Here is a 14,784-nt window from a genome sequence, read left to right as displayed (position 1 = left end):
GAAACAGGTGGAAGCCGCGAGCCTCCGGGAGATTGGGGGGTAACGTGGGAGAAGCCCAAGCACCCCGCACGAGGGATGGGATCCGACTCACGTGGGGCGAGGGAGACGCCGAAAACAGGAGCCGTGAGCAGCCACTGTCTGCACAGGGACTTGGCAATCCAACAGAAGACAGTTCCCGGCAGGGTCCCGTGTGCACCTGACTCACCACGCGGACCCACGCTGCCCGCTGTCATCCCAGTCACCCCGCCACCTGCAGGTGAGCCAGCGGGATGTGGGGGCCGCAGAAATGAAGACTCTGTTTCATCATCATCAAAAATGACGAAGACGGACTTAAGCACACAAATGCCAAAAAAAGTCGTCAGGTTTATGTAACTGACATTCTGTGCCCAACAATCGTAAATGTAAAAAAAAAAAAAAAAAAAAAAAGTTAATTTCACCCAAACGGTGCTTGGAGAACCCTTTAGTGCTTTGCGGCGACCCTCGCCAAAAAAGGATGGTGAACCTCCGCGACCCCACCTGCTCCGTGCTCCGGCTTCGCGGCCTCCACTCGGGGCTGGAAGTTTCTCTAGAGCTCCAGCCGCTGCGGCTACAGGGGGCTCCTGCAGCAGAAGAGGGCACGGGCGTTGCCCGCGGATACTGGCCTCACCCGCCTTGTGCGGGCACGTCCCTGGACCCGGGGGGCCATGGTGGGACGCGGGGGAGACGTGGCTCCTCGGGGCGCAGGCTCAGACAGGCTGCTCGCTGCCGTGACCGTTCACGTGCACAGGCATGGCTGGTGCGTGAACAAATAAATCAGTCCTTCATTCAAGAGGCAGCAGGATCAGCCGTAAATGAAGGCACAATTTAGTGAGACTCATTTTTGTCCAGGGAAACTTGACAGGGTTGTTCAAGGAGTGTCAAGAGCCCGGAGACCTGATTCTGCCTGAGCCTCCGGGGAGAATTCTGAAGGGGTCGGAATTCACAGATGAGGACCTCGCAAGTGCGTTAGTTTTCTAAACTTGCCTCTGTGACAGATCGCCGCCAACAGGGAGACTGAAGACAACAGAAACGCGTCCTCTCTCGGTCCCGGAGGCCAGAATCCCGGGGAGCACGGCCACATTCCGGCAGAGGCTCTGGGGCGTGGTCCTCCCACCTCTCCTGCGGCCACCCGGGGGGCCTGGCTGTGTCACCCCAGTCCTCACGGTCAGCGTCTGCAAACGTCCCCGCTTCTCCTCACGGGTCTTCTCCTCCTACAAGGATGGGGATGGCACACGGGGCCCACCAGGGTCTCCCAAAGGCTGCAGCGGTGCACTGGGCGAGAACAGTGTGGACAGAGACCCCCGAACGCTCGCCATTGTTCTCCTTCCCTTCTAGGAGCAAACCAGCAGGAAAAGCGGGCAGAGGCATCTTTGAGGGACGGTTCTTCCTTTCGGTGAGGTACGAAGTCTGGGCTGAGTCACGCGGGCGTCTATCCCAGGATGGCAGGGCTGGTCCAGGAGGTGGCAGGATGGGCGATGGGGTCAAGCGGCACCGCGGGCTTCGGGGTGCACGGCGTCATGGTGCTGGGCAACCGCTCTTTACCGAACACAACTGCACACGCAAACCGGGTGAAGTTACCGCCTGTAAGTCGCACCTCAGCGAAGCTGTTTGGAAAATCACACGCACCATGAACTTACTCCTCACTACATGGTCGAGAGCGCGGGGAGAGACGGGAGTGGAACCTCGTGTGGTCATGGGGGAGACAGTCCCACCGGCTCAGCCAACGGGAGGGAAGGCCCGGACGGCGGCCCTGAGCCCCTGGCGCTGCGGACGCGGGCGTGTGTTACCTGTGCCAGCCTCAGGTGGAGAACTGCATTTTCTGTTTCCAGATCAACTATCCACTCTTCTTTGGCCTAAAACCGAGGACCAAAACAGGACATTATCAGTTTAAATGACACTCATCAGTACACACTTCCATCCTGAGAACCCTCTGGGGAAGGAAGCCAGCGCCTGCCTCAGTGAAGCACTGTGGGGGGAGGTCGGCTGGAGTGGGGGCCCCGCACCCCATGTCTGCGACCCCCATTCCAAGTGTGGTCCCCAGAAGCCAGGGGCTTGCTGGGGGCACCGAATCCTGCATCAGGGCACATGCATCATACCTCAAACTGCTGAAAAGCCCCCCCTAAATCCATCAGAATCTACATTTAACAAGAGCTCAGGTGACCTATATGCACATTCAGATCTGGAAGGCACCTCTGTAAGGCTTCTGCTCACCAAAATCGGCTTCTCTTTCAATTTTTTTTTTTTTCCCAGTAGGCTCCATGCCCAACGTGGGGCTTGAACTTGACTTCACGACCCTGAGATCAAGAGTCACACGTTCTACCCGCTGAGCCAGCCAGGCACCCCTCTTTCCTTTTACTAATTCATTTATTTAAAAGATATCTGCTAGAAGTCTGTCACATGCCAGGCACATGTCGGGGTGCCATGGATACAGCAGTGAACCCATCGGGCGTGGGGCTCCCATCCTAGTGTGTAAGGGCCAGTGTGTGGCTGGGGGGGGGGGGCAGCAGCCCCGTCACAGCTAAAACAGCGACGGGGGGTTCAGAGAGGGGGAGGAGGGCCAGCGAGGAAACCCAGGGCCAAGGGGAAAGTCTGAGCAAAGGCCCTCGGGTGGGAATGAGTTTGGTAAGTTAAGGGGCAGAGGGACGGGGAGGGGAGGATGAGGGGGGCAGGGAGGGTGTGGTCTGGGAGGAGGGATGGCAGGGAAGAGGCTGGGTTTTGCCTGCAGGGTTTCAGGCAGACAAGTTTAAATACTAGCTTTTTACACTGAATGCTGGGAAAGCCAGCAGCTGGAGGCCTTGGTGGTCAGGAAAGCAAGGGGTCCGGGAAGGCAGCTCACGTGCCGCGGTCCCTTCTGTGGGGGGTCTCTCCCCATGCCCCGTGACTCACAGCCCACAGAGAACTGTGACCAGTTTAGGTCAATCTCTTTGTGACGGGTTATGAAACCGGAAACCTGGGTGTCGTCTAGACCTTCTGTTACCACGCTCAGTTGATTTTACCTCTTGAAGAAAACCTATGGAGTGTTTCCACGAAAGTCCCCTCGATTCTAAGATGCCACCCCGACTAGCTTTATGGAGATGTAATTCCCTTAAACGCAAGCAACCTGCCTAACATGCACAAGTCCTCGGCGTTGAGTGCACTCACATTGTGCCACGTCGCCAAAATTACGTCACAGTATATCCGCTACCCCAAAAGAAACCCCATCCCCCCCCACGTACCCTGATCCAGCTCTAGGAAAGCATGAATCTACTTTCTGTCTCTACAGATTTGCCAACTCTGGACATTTTGTATCAACGGAATCATATGATATGCAGTCCCTCGTGACCGGCTTCTTTCCCTGGTCATCACGCTCTCAAGGCTGAACCATGTTGCGGCATCAGAATTTCATTTTTTTTATTGCCTGACAATATTAGATCGTGAAGCTAGACCACATTTATTTACCCATTCATCACTTGAAGGACATTTGGGTTGTTTCCACTTTCTGGCTGTTAGAAATAGTGCTGCTGTGACATTCCTAAACGAGTGTTTTGTGCGGACACGCCGTTCCCCTTCACGGTTCCCCTTCACTTGAGCACATGCCTAGGACCGGAACCGGTTAGCATGTTGAGGAACTTCCAGACTGTCTTCCCTGCACGGTCCCACCAGCCGTGTATGAGAATTCCATTTTGCACACCCTCGAGATACTTCCATCTGTCTCTTTGATTACAGCCACCGGGGCGTATCATTGCCACTTGATCTGCATTGCCCTGATCGCCAATGATGTTGACTATCGTTTTCAGGGTTCAAGTCTTGCAATTCTTGGGTTAAATTTCTTCCAAAGCATTTTATCATCTTTGACTATCTTGTAAGTGGAACGGTTTTCTTAATTTCACTTTTGTCTTTTCATTGCTATGAAATAGAAACACAACAGACTTTTGCATATGGATCTCATATCCTCCAATCTTGCTGAAATCACTCACTAGTGCCAGGAGCGTTGTTTTTTTTTGGTGGATTCCTTAGGATTTTCTATATACGAGATCATCTGCAGACAGAAACAGTCTTATTTCCTCCTTTCTGGTACAGACCCCTTTTCCTTTCGTTCTCCTGCCTGAATACCCTGACTAGCACCTCCAGGGAGACGGTGAACAGATGTGAAAGGACACGTTTGTCTTGCTCCTCTCATGTTATGTGTGTCAGCAGGGGGGTTTCGGGGACATCCTTTATCAGGTTGAGGAGCCGGCTGAGTGTTTTTATCACGAAGTGAAGTAATATTTTGTCAAAAGCGTGTTTTTGGACCTATCGAAATGATCGTGGGGTTTGTCCTTCATTCTGTTGATTCGGTCTGTGACGTTAACCGACCTTGGAACGCTAGGCCATTCCTGGGATGATTCCCACTTGGTCAGGGTGTATGTCCTTTTCATATACCACTGGATTCAGTTTGCCGGTATTTTTTGAAGAGGTTTACATCTACATCCATAAGAGACATTGCTCTGCAGTTTTCTTGTGACGTCTGCATGGGTTTTGACATCAGGTAAGTGTTGGCGCATGGAAATGTTCCCTCCTTTCTATTTTTCCAAAGAGTTCATGGAGGACTGGTGTTCATTTCTCTTCACACGTTTGGTACAACTCACCAGGGAAACCATCTGGGCCCGGGGTTTACTTTGTGAGATTTCGGATTCCTAACTTAACCTCAGCATGCATTACAGTTGTGCTCACATCCTCTAGTTCCTGAATCGGTTTCGGTGATCTGTGACTCTGGGAATTTGACCAACTCACCCTGGTGAAATCATCAGCAGTGCTGTCCACAGCATGTTCCTGACTTCCTTTTTATTTTTGTGAAGTTGGTAGCAATGCCTTGTCCTTAATTCTTGGTTTCGTTAATTTGAGTCTTCTTTTCAGTCAAACTAAGGGTTTGTTAATTTTGTTCATCTTTGCAAACAGCCAGCTTCTGGTTCTGTTGACTTTCCCTATAGTTTGCCATGCTCTATTTCAGTTGTTTCTGCTCTGGTCTTTATTGTGGCTTTCTTCTGCTGGTGCTCGGTGTTGCTTCCTCTGCTTTATCCCGTGTCCTGAGGTGGGTGTTTAGGTAATTGATTGGTGAGCTAGCTTCTTTTTTAGTGTAGGTGTTTGCGTCCACGACTGTTCCTCAAAGTGCTGCCTTGGCTGCATCCCACAAACTTTGCTGGGTGGTACCCTCATCTTCATTCCTCTCAAAATGTTCCCTGACCTCATTTGTGATTTCTTCTTTGATCTACTATAATTTAAAAGTATCTTATTCAATTTTCCCATATTTGTGAATTTCCTAAATTTTTTTTTTGTTATTAATTTCTAACTTCCCTCTATCGTAACCGGAAAACATACCGTCTATGATCTTTATCCTTTTATGTGTATGCAGGCTTCCTCTGTGGCCCAGTACATTGTCTAACCCAGAGGGCCTGTGCCACGTGCACTTGAGGTCATGTGTCCTCCTGCTGTGTGGGCAGGGTGTTCTGTGGACGTCCGCCTGATTGAGTTGGTTCAGTAGTGTTGTTCAAGTTGTCTGTCTCCTGGCCGGTCCCCTGTCTGGTTTGTTCATTACTGAAAGGGGAGGGTTGACGTCTGCAGCCATTATTTTTCAATTGCTACTTTGTGTCCTCAATTCTGTCCATTTTAGGGCCATGTTGTTAGGTGCACATATACTTTTCCTATCTTTCTGATGGAGTTACACTTCTGTCATTATCAAATGTTCCTCTTTATTTGTAGTGACATTTATGTCATCTTAAAGTCTATTTTGTCTAATATTAGTACAGTCACTCAGTCTTCTTGTAGCTAATGGTGGCATAATGTACCTTTTTCCATCCTTTTGCTTACAAGCTATTTGTATCTTTGAATGTAAAGCATGTCCCTGTAGACAGACAGCATGTAGTTTGAACTCGCTTCTTATCCAGCCGGACAGTGCCTGCCTTTTGATTGATGTCTTGTCCACTCACATTGAAGGCTGCTGATGTAGGTTTGCACCCAACATTTCACTTGTTCATTTTCTATGTGCCTCACGTTTTGATTGTTCCTCTTTTGCTGACTTCTTTTGCCGTAACTGGATATTTTCTAGCATAAAATGTTAATTTCTTCAATGACATTTTCCATTAGTTTTTGAACAGTTTTCTTCGTGGTTTCTCAAAAGCTCACCCTACACTTTGAAACTGGAAGAGTCCGCCCCACAGGGACAGTCAGGGTCTGGCCAGGTGGGAGAGTGTACCTCACAGGGACAGTCAGGGCCTGGTGAGGTAGAGACGCTCCTGCTATAGCTGAACTCCCCTGTTCCATCTGTTGGGTTGGTACCATCACACATCACATTCATATATGTGACAGTCCAGTGCTATCATTGCTGCTTTACATAATCTCATGTTCATTAAAGAATCTGAGGAGAGAAGGGACAGTAGACTTGCAGGGTTTGTTGTGCTGGCCTTCTTCACCATGATGAACCACCAGGTTCACCTGGTCCTGTGGATTCAAACTACCATCTGGTGTCATTGCCCTATTCTCGCAAAACTTTGTCCCCATCCACCTCCTTTGTGCCACTTCTGTCAAACATATTACGTTTCTACAAGTTATAGTTTCAATGACACAATTACATGTCTGTAGTTTTATACAATTACTTATTTTAAATCAGTGAAGAAAACAAGAAAAATACACCTTTATCCTTTTATAACTACGTGACTGTCTTTGCTGGCATTCTTTGTGGATCTGTGTTTCTGGGGCAGGGACAGGGACTTGCTTTCAGCCTGAGGAACCTCCTTCAATGTCTCTTAATCAGGCAAGGCTTCTAGCAACGAATCTTGTCTGACTTTGTTTATCTGGGAAAACTTTTATTTTGCCTTCATTTCTGAAAGACAGTTTTGCTGGATATAATATTTTTAGTTGACAGAATTTGTCTTTCAGCACTTTGAGTGCATCACCCCACGGCCCCTGCTGCTGCTGAGAGTCTGCTTGTGGATTGACTTGATGAGTCATTCTTCCCTCCCTGGTCTTCTCTTTCGGTGTTTTCACTACGATGCATGTGGGTGTGGATCTCTTCGTGGTTATCCTAATTGAAGTCCATGAAGCTTCTTCTACGTATGCCAAATTTCAACACATTTGAAATTTGAAACACGTTTGAGCAATTATTTCTTTGAATGTTTCTTGTGCTCTCTCGCTCTCCCCTCCTGGTGCCCCTGTGTCGTGTGTATGTTGGTATGCCTACACGCTTTGCACCAACAGATTCCAATCACTTTCCTTCCTTCTGTTTTTCCCTCTGTTCTTAGGATTGCATAATTTCTACCAAGCTAAGTTTGCTTATTCTTTTTTTTTTTTTTTTTCTTTTTTGTCCATTCAAATCTACTCTTGAGTCCTCTGGGGAATGTCCTCATTTCAGCTACTTTCAACTCCAGGATTACAATTTTTTTTTTAATAAGTATTTTCTATCTTTTTAAATAAGTATTTAATAAGTATTTTCTATCTATCTTTTATTGACATTTTTTATCTGATGAGAAATCATCATATTTTCCCTCACCTCTATAATGCGGTTTCGTTTAGTCCCTTGAGCATATTTGTATGTTCACACAATGACTGCCTTGTCGTCTTATTAATGCCAACACCAGGCTTCCCAATGGCGGTTCTTGTTGTCTGTCCCCCCTCCCCCCGCAGATGAGTCTCACTTCCCTGTTTCTTTCATGTCTTATAATTTCTTTTTGTTGAAAACCAGACATTTTAGGAAATATATGGCAGAAACTTTAGATAGTGACGCCTTTCCCCCACCTGAAGGTTGTTTTTGTTGCTGTTTGTGTGCTTTGTTGAGTGACTCAGCTCGGTTTCTCTAGGGAAGTCTGTTTCCCCCTCAGCGGGAAGCCTTGGTGTAGCTCCTAGAAGGACACAGCTTTGGACACGTACACGGCCACGCGGCACCTGCACCGGAGACAGCAGTTTTGAAGCAGGGCTCCGTGTTAACCTCTCCCTGATCTCTCGATTGCTTGTCTTCAACAATGGCCTGGGGCGTGACTTTCTCCACTGTCTGCTCCAATTAAACTGGGGCAGGGATACTTTGGGAAGCCCATTTGTGAGATCTGGCACAACCTCAGACTCTTCTTAGACTGGTGTGAGCTAGGTGGCCTGTCAGCTTGCTGCTTGTTATGGGCTGTATTCCCCTCGAATTCACGTGTCGGACTCCCAAGCCCAGGGCCTCAGAGTGTGACTGTATCTGGAGACAGAGCCCGGGAAGAGGCGATTGAGTTGAAATGAGGCCGTTGGCGTGGGCTCTAATCCAGTGTGACTGGGCGCCCAGAGAGGGCCCAGAGAGGGACTGCAGGGGTACCCATGCACAGAGGAAAGACCATGAGATCACACCACAGAAGGCAGCCACACACAAGCCGAGGGGAGAGGCCTTAGGAGAAACCAGCACCAACACCTTGCTCTTGGACTCCCGGCCTCCAGAACCGGGGGGAGTCGACTGCTGTGCTTTGAACCACCTGGTGTGTGGTACTTGGTTATGGCGCCCAAGCCAACTGGTAAGTGCTCGTAATTAAGAAGATTCTTGCTTCTGAACCTCACCAGAGCGGTTCAGATGAAGTCAGTTCCTGTGGGAAGAGCTTCAGAGCTCTGTCTCATGGGCTGCCTCTCGCCTTGAGCGAAATCTCCAGAGACGAACATCAGCCCTCTGCGCACCGGGAGGCCTGTGGCCTCTGGGCTCCTGGCTTGCTCTCTCGCCATGAAACCTTTGTGCTTCTGGAGCTGGGGAAGAGGGACTGGAGCCCCAGTGCCCCGGCCTCTGTTCTGGAGCAAGGCCTCCATGATAGGAGCGGAAGCTCCGTGGGAGGAGGGAGGCCCCCAGCCTCCGCCACAGTCAGCCAGGAACTTAGCTTCCTCGACTGTCCGGTGGCCCGTCCAGACTGGTGAGATATGGCGACCCGTCGTCGGAGGCCGAGGAGAGGGGAAGCCCCGTCTTCCTGGCCGCACACGCCCAGAGTGGACCTTCTGCCGGGCTGAGCTTGGGCGGTGTGAGGCAAGGGGCCTCAGACTTTTTCTGTGCTTCCAGAGGTTTTTAGCAGGTTTCTCGAATAATCGTTGCTTCCTTTGGCGGATGCTGTTTGGGCAACTTCGGGGGGCGCTACACCATTTTGCCGTGACCCTCACCTGTTGGCTTCCTTTTCGGGAGTGGGTTCACAGAGGCCCTCATCCTGCCACCCAGAAGTCCTGCCTGCGACTTCGAACTCGGCCCTCACAACTTCACGCTCGCCCTTGCGGGGCCACTCGCTACAAGGGACGTTTTGAGTGACATTTTCAAAATATGGATCTAACTGCTTCCTCCCTCCCTTAAAATATCTTCGATAGCCCTTCGGGGCCCTCAAGATAAAGAACATCTCTAGTCCTGCTTCATGCTGCACGGGGGCCCCCCTCCCGCCTCAGCCCCAGCCAGCAGCCTCCCCCAGGCTCTGCCCAACGCCAGCCCCGCGGCCACATGCCACTGCGAGGCTGCTCCTCTTTGGGGACAGTTCTGTCCTTGACCCTCAACGCACTGCCAGATGGTGGCCTCCCATCTCAGGAGAACCCCGCTCCACCTCTGCTCACGGGGAGACGGTCCTGGACCCCCACATCCGGCCAGGGTTGCATTACAAGCCCCTGTAGGACTGGGTGTGTCCCCTCCTTAGCGTCATCATGGGCCCACTTTGGTGGTTTACGTTTATTTTGTGACTATTTCCTCCTTTATTCCACCTATACTCCGAGAGCAGGGAACAGAAAGGTCAGGTGTGTGGTCGCTTAAGCACTGTACCCCCGAATTCAGCACGGTACATAGTAGCCCCTCGACAAGTCACGGAGAGGGGCCTCAGAGGAGGGTGGGGCGCGCGGGGGTCCGGGGCCGGGCTGGGGGACGGAGCGGGAGGGCAGACGAGGAAGGACCTCGCACCCTACACAGCAGAAGGTGGAAGATGGCGGGAGCCTCCGTCCCGGGCAGTCTTGGGGCGCCGCCACCCCAACTGTCCCTCGCTGGCCCCCGCCCCCAAGGCTCAGGGGCGGGAGGGGGTGGGGCTGCAGGCGGGGCCGCAGCTGCGCTCCCGGCACCTGCTCACCTGCACCTGCCGCTGCAGCTGCCGGGCCCGCTGCTCCCAGAAGCGCCCCCAGCGTCCGCCCGTCGCCGCCGGCATCGCCGGGCCCAGGCCTCAGCCCACCTGCTGCGCGTGCGCGGGCGTTTGCGCCCCCCCCACCCCGTGGTTTCCATGGCGACGGGGTCACGGGACCGGGGGAGGGGCCAGGGAGGGGAGCGGCTACACTGCAAGACTATTTACTGGATACGGTGGATGTTCCAGACCCCATGTAAATTACAGCCTCCCGCGGGTACACAGCCCTTCCCGCTGGTCCTGTAATTTTGCGTCCGCCCAACGAGTGTGGCTCCCTTCCCCACAGGAATGTCTGCGGGGAGAGGAGGGCCTGTGGAGCCCACTGGGAACAGGAGCCAGGGGACAGGCACAGGAAGAGGCCAGCGGGCGACGCTCGGGCCCGAACCGCTGCAGGGAGGCGGGGGGAGGGGCGGCAGCACCGGAGCAGGGGGAGCACCCCGGGGTGAAGCCGCGGCGAAGGGGCGGGCGCACCACCTGTGCTTGGACAGGGAGGCTCCAGGCCAAGCCCTCCCCTTCTCCTCCGCAGCACTGCCGCGGCCCGCCCTCCCGCCCTCCCCTGCCCTGCTCCCCGCCCTCCCGCCCTCCCCTGCCCTGCTCCCCGCGTGCCCTGCTCCAGCCCTTCCCGCCCTCCCTGGCACTGCTGGGCAGGTGCACTGCTCCCGCCCTGCCCCGGGCCCACCGTCCTCCCCTCCTCCCCTCCTCCCCTCCTCCCCTCCTCCCTCTGCACTGCTCCCGCCCCGCCCCGCGCCCTGGGAGGGTGGCAGAGGACGGCTCCATGGCAGGTCCAGTGGTCCCAGGCACAGTTGGTCTGTCCCTGCTTCTTGAAAAACTAACTTGGTTCTCGGGCACTGGCCTCTTGTCCTCCGTCCGAGGGCACTTCTTCCCGTCTTCTCTGCCAGTCTCGTCTCACAGCATTGAATGCCATCTGTACCCTGATGATGCCCCGATCCTGTGTCCGGCTTGCCCCCCCTCCCTCGAGTTCCCGACCTGTACGTAGGTCACACTGCCTGCAGGCGCCACCCAGGGGCGTCCCCACAATCCCCAACCCCTCCGGGCTCTGCCCGACTTCTGGTGCACCTGCACTCCTCGCCCACCGGGACCCACACCTTGCCATCCACTCCTCCCGTCACCCCACATGCCACCACGGACAAGTCCTTCTGGGCTCACCATAGTGGTGGCACCAGCCCCTTGGCCGGTCACCTACACGGTGGGTGACACGTCAGTCGGACGTTCCCTCCCCTCCGCTTCTCCATTAGGTAAAAACCAGGCGCTCAGGACGGCCTACGCACCCCTGCTCCTCCTCTGCCCCCTCCCTCCCCCTCCCTGCCCACTTGGCTGGAGGATCAGTGACCTCCTTGCTGTTCCTGGGGGGGCCAAGCACATTTCCACGTCACTGCCTCCGCCTCTCTGGCCCTCTGGATGCTCGTTCAGGGCTCGATCAAGACCATCCCAAATGGACGGGACCCACGTCCTTCCCCTGGCACCCGGCTCTTGGGATTGCTCACATGGAACAGTTATCTGGCGCCACTGTCACCGGAGGAGATCCAGAGCTCCAAAGACAGCAGCCGCTGGGCCTACAGCAGCTACAACGTTTGGCACATTTAGGAACTCAGGCCAATTATCTGTTGCCTGAGTCAATGAATCAGAAAGAACAGGCGATGACGAGGACGTTGTGAATAAGCCGCATCCTCCTTCCACAGCACGTTGGTCAGAACAGGCTGCCTAGACCTGAGAAATCAGAGACAGACAGACCACTGAGTTGGGGTTCACAGCAGCAAACATGCTGGTCGGATACGAGGACTCTCTTCGCTCCTGGGGGCTCCGGGGCCACCTGTCGGCACGCATGTAATGTGCACACGTGCACCACGTATGATGCATGTATGTGCCATGCACACGTGATACAGTGATCCTACTCTGAGTAGAAGCCGCAGTGACAGGGAGACGACTCCGCCTCGGGTCCCAGAGCCCACGATTCAGGAGAGACCCGGGCAGCAGGGACGCAATGACAGAAGTGATGTGGTGTGACAGGGAACACAGAACTTGGCGAATGTGTCCCGGCCTTGCTGACCGATACCACTCGGGACACCCTTCCACTGGGCTCCCTGCAGCCCTTGCCGAGGCGGGGGAGCCTCCCCGCAGCCAGAATCTGGTCCCCATGCGGGTGACTCCAGGGACGGTGCACCCCCGGGCCACACGGGGGCCTCCGCCCCAAATCCCAGTGGTGCCCGAGAGTGTTTGAGCACCGTCCAGGTCAGGCTCTCTTACCAGCAGCCCGATGGGGCCACTGATGGTCTCCCATCTGCTTCCCTGGCAGCCCGGTCGAGGGCCACCGTGTGCTCCGCCTGAGGCCACCAGAGGCCCGTGGACGGCGCACCCCTGGGCAGAGGACACCGCCGGGGCTACCTAGGTCAGCGGCACGCGACGAGCCGGTGCCCCTCAGTGGCCGGAGCCCCGCGCTGAGGAGCCCCCTGTGCGTTTCTGCCACCGGCAGTCTCCTCGCCCTTGACTCCTCTGCTGCTGCCTGCAACCCACGATGCTTCTGTCACCAGCGGAGACGAACTCTTTCCAAGAGAGCATCCTGCCTGAACTTGTGGCGGAAGCAGGCGGCACAGTGCGGTCTTCCTCGAGCCATGACTTTCAGTACATTAAAGATCGTGAAACAACGAACCAACACATCCCAGATGACCGAGAGGAGAGGCGGGTGCAGTTAAAGGCGTCACGCGCTGCATCCAGAGTCCGAGTGTCTGGACCGGTGTCCACAGCTGCCGGGAGGATCTCAGGAACCCTGCAAGCAAACTTGGAACCCGGACGGCCGTCAGGGAGCCCAGACCCTGCACTCCTCTTTCCCTCCTGCCGGGAAATGCTGTTAGGACGCGTCTGTGTTCTCCTCAGACAAGCCGGCCTTCCATCCGGGGGCCTGTCCCCAGGGCGGAACCTGGGGAGGCAGGACTCTAGAGCTGTGCAGCTAACCCACTGTCTTCCAGGTCTCCTGTTTGCTGTTGTTCGTGCTAACGTTTTGTGTTATTCTTAACAATTCCAAGGTGAAGTTGGACCCGCTGTCCCCGGTTCAGACCTGGCCATCTGCCATCTCCGCAAAAGAACACAACACGAGGCTTAGAAGAGCAGGAAGACCAAGGCTCAATCCAGCAAACATGTGAAAGCATGATCTGAAAGTCACCGTTCCAGGTTGGTCGAAGCCGTTGGCACTGGCTTCCTGCCTCGCCTTTGGGCACCTCTGTGATCCACCCCGCACCCCCATGCCGTGCCTGTGCCCGCAGCTGGGCCCCGCTGTCGGCCAAGGGCCGTGTGCCCCTCAGTGCACACAGGACCTTCCTTCCTGTGCTTTCTCCACATGCGACCAAGCCACCCTTGGAGGCCTGCAGGAAAGGGGCACGAAGACTGCAAATCTTTCCATGTTTCAGACCTACCTCCTGCCACCCCCCGGCCCCAGTGCCCCATCTCCCACCTGCTATCTGCCTGCAGCAACCTCTCTGCCCCGGGGATCCTCCCGCGGGGACCAGTCCTTTCTCTCAAGAGGGCAAGTCCTTTTCTCCAAAGGTCCTCCACCAACAAGCTAGACCGGGTCCCTCCGTCAAGGCCTCTAAGCGCCCTGTTCACCTTCTGTGGACAATCTGTGAACCGTGTCCGTCTTCCTGCAGCTGCTTTGGGATACTTGGAACCAGTGTCACAGTGACTGACACAGGGCGGGCACTCACGGATTGTATTTGTTCAATAAACTGTGTAAGACATTGGTTTTTAAATCCCGCTTTGGAGTTGAACGTACATCTGCTGGGGCGCCGTGACTTAGAATAAACTGCACGAATACTGTACTGAGACCCGTCACTTGGCACCTGTTTCCCGTGAGGGCCCCTTCTGCAGCGGAAGTGGGGCCCTGAGACTTTGCTGTGGCTCCGCGTTTCCCTAGAGGTCCAAGTAAAAGTCTTTCAAATCCGTTTCCCAAGCAACGGAGCAGAGGAATCCCGTTCCAACGGCCCCCTAGAACCCCGTGCGGTGCAGACAGTCTGCAGGTTAGAAGCGTTCCTTTCTCGAGCAGCACTCAGGTCCTGGAGACCAACGGACTTTCCGTCCTCTCAAACCTCAGAGCACTGTTTTGGGCACGAAAATACACCACAAGCAGACACTAGCACTCCAGTACGTAGGTAGGCAGACGGTCCTAAAAAGATCCACACCGTTTCTGCCGACAGCCCTTCCTGAAGTCCTGGCACGCCCCCTCAGCCCACCTGCCCCCGGGACACAGAGGCAGGGGCTCTGGGGCCACAGGGGGAGAGGGGTGGTGCAGCAGAGCCGGGCCTGGGTGCTTTGGCGACCGTGCACCCTCCCGGAGCCACCCCAGGCGGGTCCTCGCCACCGGTCCACACAATTCCCTAAGCACCTGGTGTGCAGAGTCCCTGTGACCGCTGGTCTGGGTCTGGGTCTGCCCATGAGCCGGGTGAAAGCCACAGGCGGGGGGAACCGATGTCGGGGCGGCCTGCAGTCTCCGTTAGAGTCTGTGCGCTCAGGAAAAGAGCGTCCCCCACATGCCGGACTCCCCATCTGACACAGAAATGATGCTTGCTGACTGTTTAATGCGTAGGACACACAGGTAGGAGGCAGAGGCTGAGATGACAAATGTAATCTTTGCCAGCACGATTACAACAACAGA

At 54.6% G+C, this 14,784-nt stretch overlaps 1 protein-coding gene across 2 annotated transcripts in view; it reads right to left on the bottom strand.

Annotated features, from left to right (window-relative positions):
- Positions 1–10,155, bottom strand: part of KIF25 (kinesin family member 25) — a 45,149-nt gene extending 34,994 nt beyond the window's left edge. For both annotated transcript variants that reach the window (XM_049654603.1, XM_049654605.1), the window contains exons 1-2: positions 10,074–10,155; positions 1,806–1,871 (exon numbers count right to left, since the gene is read on the bottom strand). In XM_049654603.1, coding sequence (XP_049510560.1) covers positions 1,806–1,871; positions 10,074–10,148 — 141 coding nt within the window. In that variant the 5' untranslated portion in view covers positions 10,149–10,155. The remainder of the gene's footprint in view (positions 1–1,805; positions 1,872–10,073) is intronic.
- Between the last annotated feature and the right edge of the window lie 4,629 nt (positions 10,156–14,784).

Source organism: Panthera uncia (assembly GCF_023721935.1).
Source record: "Panthera uncia isolate 11264 chromosome B2 unlocalized genomic scaffold, Puncia_PCG_1.0 HiC_scaffold_24, whole genome shotgun sequence".
Taxonomy (NCBI): Eukaryota; Metazoa; Chordata; class Mammalia; order Carnivora; family Felidae; genus Panthera; species Panthera uncia.
Note: the sequence above shows the minus strand (reverse complement) of the source record. Positions and strands in the feature narration are given on the sequence as shown.